At 38.5% G+C, this 4291-nt stretch overlaps 1 protein-coding gene across 1 annotated transcript; it reads right to left on the bottom strand.

Annotated features, from left to right (window-relative positions):
* Positions 1 to 363: 363 nt before the first annotated feature.
* On the bottom strand, positions 364 to 1311 carry LOC127656789 (psychosine receptor-like). Its single transcript, XM_052145249.1, has one exon. It carries the CDS (start codon positions 1309 to 1311, stop codon positions 364 to 366), a length of 948 nt encoding a protein of 315 aa, XP_052001209.1.
* Between the last annotated feature and the right edge of the window lie 2980 nt (positions 1312 to 4291).

The raw sequence follows: 4291 nt of genomic DNA, 5'->3' as shown, positions 1-4291 counted from the left end.
AAAGTTCGTAACGGAAAATGGTTTGAATATGTGCATGGGAACATTCTCACAACTTCTTTTGTATTCCTAAAAAGAAAGAAAATCATATGCGTTGAACAAAATGAGGGTGAGTAAACAATAGCAGAAGTTTTACTTTTGGGTGAACTGACCCACTATGCAACACCACTTTGCATTCCTTGATTTATTTCCATAGTTTTTAGTCTAGCCCTAAACTTAGTAATGTTGCGTAAAACACTACGGTAGTTTTTCGTTTACGAATGGCGGTGCAGCTCTTCAGTTTGTCAAGTCAAAACCTTTGTGTGGTATAAATCTGTAAGTACATTCACCAGTCCCAAGGATTTGGCCATTTTGCATGACCATTTCTCACTGATTTTCTTTCTTCCACATTCTCCTGAGAAAGAGTAACACATTTGAGGCGCTATCTCGTCCCGTTCTGCTCGCGAAGCAGTAGAGGAGCGGATCGGCCAGACAATTGAGCGTCGAGAACATGACGCTGAGCTTATTGCAGATTAAGAACCAGTTTGGAAACTGACACTGCTCCAGTAAAACTCTTAAAACCATCATGATGTGCACAGGGCCATAACAGAGGTAGAGCGTCAGAAGAACACTTACTAAAAGTTTAAACACACGGCAACGTTCAGTCACCCCAAGAGTTTGATTTCTCCTTACGTCAAGGCAGATTTGCCAATAACAGAAGCTCACTACCAGTGCAGGGATGAAGAAACCCACAACAAATCGAGCAATGTTGATCAAGCGTTGCGTTTTTTGCAAAGGATATATGTCCAAGCAAACTGAATATTTTTCATCATAGACGCTGCTTGGCGTTACAGTGATTGCATTGAATATAATGATACAAATCCAAGCGGCAATGCTAACAATGACTGCAGTCTGACGTTTCCTGAAGTTGCAAAACTTGAGCGGGTGAACCACAGCTAAATAGCGATCCACAGCAATGCAGCTCAGCAGTAAGGCAGTCATGTAGAAGTTTGTGAAAATCAGGAAGACGCAGGCAGTGCACACGGTACTGCCGTAAAGCCATTCATTGTAGAGCGCAGACTGAATCCACACGGGCAAACACACGATGAATAGGAGATCCGAGAGGGCCAAATTAAACAAATAGACGCCCAGTTCATTCTTTTTGCGGATGTGCTGGCAGGACACATACAGGAAGAAAAGGTTGGACGGGATGCCGATCAGAATCACTGTCAGCTGTAGTGCTACGAAAAGCTTGTTTTCTAGATGTGCAGACGGGTAGCAATCCTCGGGATCATCCGTGCTGGGGGTAGTCGTCCATGCTGTAGTTACGTTCATCTTGAGGCAGCTAGTTCTTACAAGAGGGGATAAATATCAGTGTTTATGGTGCGCTATTCCTCTCAGTTTTAGCTTTCAAATTTAATAGTAAAATAGGAAGAGTGTAGTTGACACAAAAAATGTATTATGTCAACATTGACCAACCTGTGACTTTCTATCTACCATGGAACCCAAAAGGATATGTTTAGCATTGCACTTTTTCATTCAACGGAAGTAAACGGATGCTGCGATTTAAAGATTGTAAATATATATATATATTCTTTCAGAGTCCAAACTGACTAAAATCCCAAATGCAGTTTTTTGTTCAACCAAAATTCCAATAATAACCAGAAAAAACTAAGATTTGGTACATAACATGGGACTTTTAAGTATGAACAAGCCTGAAACACAGCGGGGACTTTTATTTTGAAATGTGGAAATGATGAAAAAACTATCAGCAACTATCAACATAATTTTTGCCGATAACTGATACTTCCAAGAAGCAACTATCGACACTGATTAATTGGTAAAACCGATATATCGGACTAGCAAGACTTGTGCAATACATTCAATGTTTTTTTAAAGCCATTTGATAGCTTTGTTTGACAAACAAGCTGAAATGTAAGTTATATTCGCTTAAACTGATACTTTACGAGTTTGTGCATAAATCGAATTTGCGTTTTCACACATTCAAACCTGCTGTCCCAGATAGGACACGTACATCTCTGTTTGAGATCTTTTCATCTGGAAAGCATCACAATCGAATTAACATCTGATAAAAATCATAAATGTCTCAAAAGCATCTGCTGAATGTCTTATTGACATCAGATAAGAAACATCTGGCTGTCAATCGATAACATTTTTAGCTAATTAATTATATGATATGCCGAATAATTAATCTAATTAATCACAATTAATTGCATATATAAATATTTGCTGAGAAAGCCTCTAAAGTAACAATAATTCAATATATAATGTTATATTAAATTCTAATTAGTTACAAATAATTATTTAAACGAAAGTCCTAATGGACACTTTTGGAGCATCTCACTTTGGTTCTGTCATGTCATAAACATACAATTTTTAGGTCGCTGTCAAGTTAAACAAAGTTTAATACTTAGAAAAACATATCTTGAGATCCCTAAATTTGGATTTGCACTCCATCAAGCTGTGTTTTGAACGCAAGGATGCTTCGTGTTGCGCTGTCTGCTGAAACACACTAGGTCTGCCCCCTGATAGTCAGCCAAACTTTAGTCGATGAGAAGAGTCTTGGTCGAGCAAGTCGATTAGTCAGTTGGACGCAGAAAAACTCAGCAGGAAAACGACGAACACCGGTATTACCACTGGTTGGACGCTAGTTGGTACCATGGAGTGGTACATGGTGGTACATGGAGTGTTGGTGGCGTAGTGGGCTAAAGCACATAACTGGTCATCAGAAGTTTGCTGGTTTGATCCCCACAGCCATCACCATTGTGTCCTTGAGTGAGACACTTAACTCCAGGTTGCTCCGGGGGGATTGTCCCTGTAATAAGTGCACTGTAAGTCACTTTGGATAAAAGCGTCTGCCAAATGCATAAATGTAAATGTACTATGGGGTAATTTTCATTAAGGTTAGAGTTAAGCAGGGCTGGACTGGGAAGAGAAATTGGCCAAAAAGTTGAGCGGGGGATGTTAGTTGGCCTTTTCTGCATAACGCACCGGCTCATTTTAGCTTATCGCGGCACATTCGGCCCGTTTCGTCCGCCCCTATTGGCCCCAAAGTGCGATGGCCCACCGGTAAAATGCCCGGTATGCCAGATTACCAGTCCAGCCCTGGGGTTAAGCCTACACAATAAAGCAAGACACCTTGATTTCAAAGTTTAAACTTATTTTTTATTTATTTTAACAAAAAAATTGGAATGAAACTGGAAAGTGCAATTAAAATGTGTGTTGTTCTCTTTGGAAACTTCATCTGTGTATTCTCTTCTGGTCGGGTATTTCGTTATCTTGTGTGTGAATAAATTTATTTTGTTCCTCCTCCACGTATATATATATATATATATATATATATATATATATATATATATATATTGCAATATCCAATTTCATCGGGCTGAGGGATCGGTGAATTTTCTTACTTTAATGATATTGCATTGAAAATTAATTTAATTAATTAAACAAACAAAAGACTTAAATCAAATACATTTCTAAATTCAAATTGCACTCCAAACTAAATGAAAAAGCAATTGCAATAATGAAGTGATCAAAAAATATATATCTATTATAGAAATAAAGGGAACTCAAAGCACTCCTGAGCGGAGATGTCTGAGGTCATCTGCAGCACTATTAGACAAAAAAAATGACAAATAACAAATAAATCGGAAGACGATCGGAAGAGTGAGAACCTTTTACATGCATCCATGAGATTGCACGCCTACGAGCCGAATTCTCTTCCCAGTCCGCCCCTGTCTTGATGCACCATATTTAAACATATGTGAACACAAATGAGATTTGAAAGCAGCAGATGTCTTTGAGTCGTCTATGAACGTTTTTTTAAATCTGGTCTTTTTAAGATGTTTAGCAGATGTTAAGTAGATTGTGATGCTTTCCAGATGAAACGCTCTTAAACAGACGTCTCTGAGATGTACATGTGCTGTCTGGGTGGTCACTTTCATCGTATGGAGAAGCATTAACATTGCATTTTAACACGAGGGTGAGCAAATGATGACAGAATTTTTTAATTTGTAAGAAATGAGCAAGAAAAGAAACATTTTAATGCATAAAAGTCCACATGCTATAGATGAAAAGTCTGTGATGAAATTCGAACTTACCATAAGATCAGATGATGTAGAACCTGTTTATATGACAAATGATCAACTCTGATCAATACAGCAGCACTGTAAATGAAGGAACTGCTCATTGCGACTCCTCCTTCTTTGTCTGCCTTGATGTACACCTCAGTGAATATAGATCAGAAGAACTTGTGAAACATACTGCACATGTTGGCACAATGCCACTACGA

Source organism: Xyrauchen texanus, chromosome 16, assembly GCF_025860055.1.
Source record: "Xyrauchen texanus isolate HMW12.3.18 chromosome 16, RBS_HiC_50CHRs, whole genome shotgun sequence".
In the NCBI taxonomy this organism is placed as follows: Eukaryota; Metazoa; Chordata; class Actinopteri; order Cypriniformes; family Catostomidae; genus Xyrauchen; species Xyrauchen texanus.
Note: the sequence above shows the minus strand (reverse complement) of the source record. Positions and strands in the feature narration are given on the sequence as shown.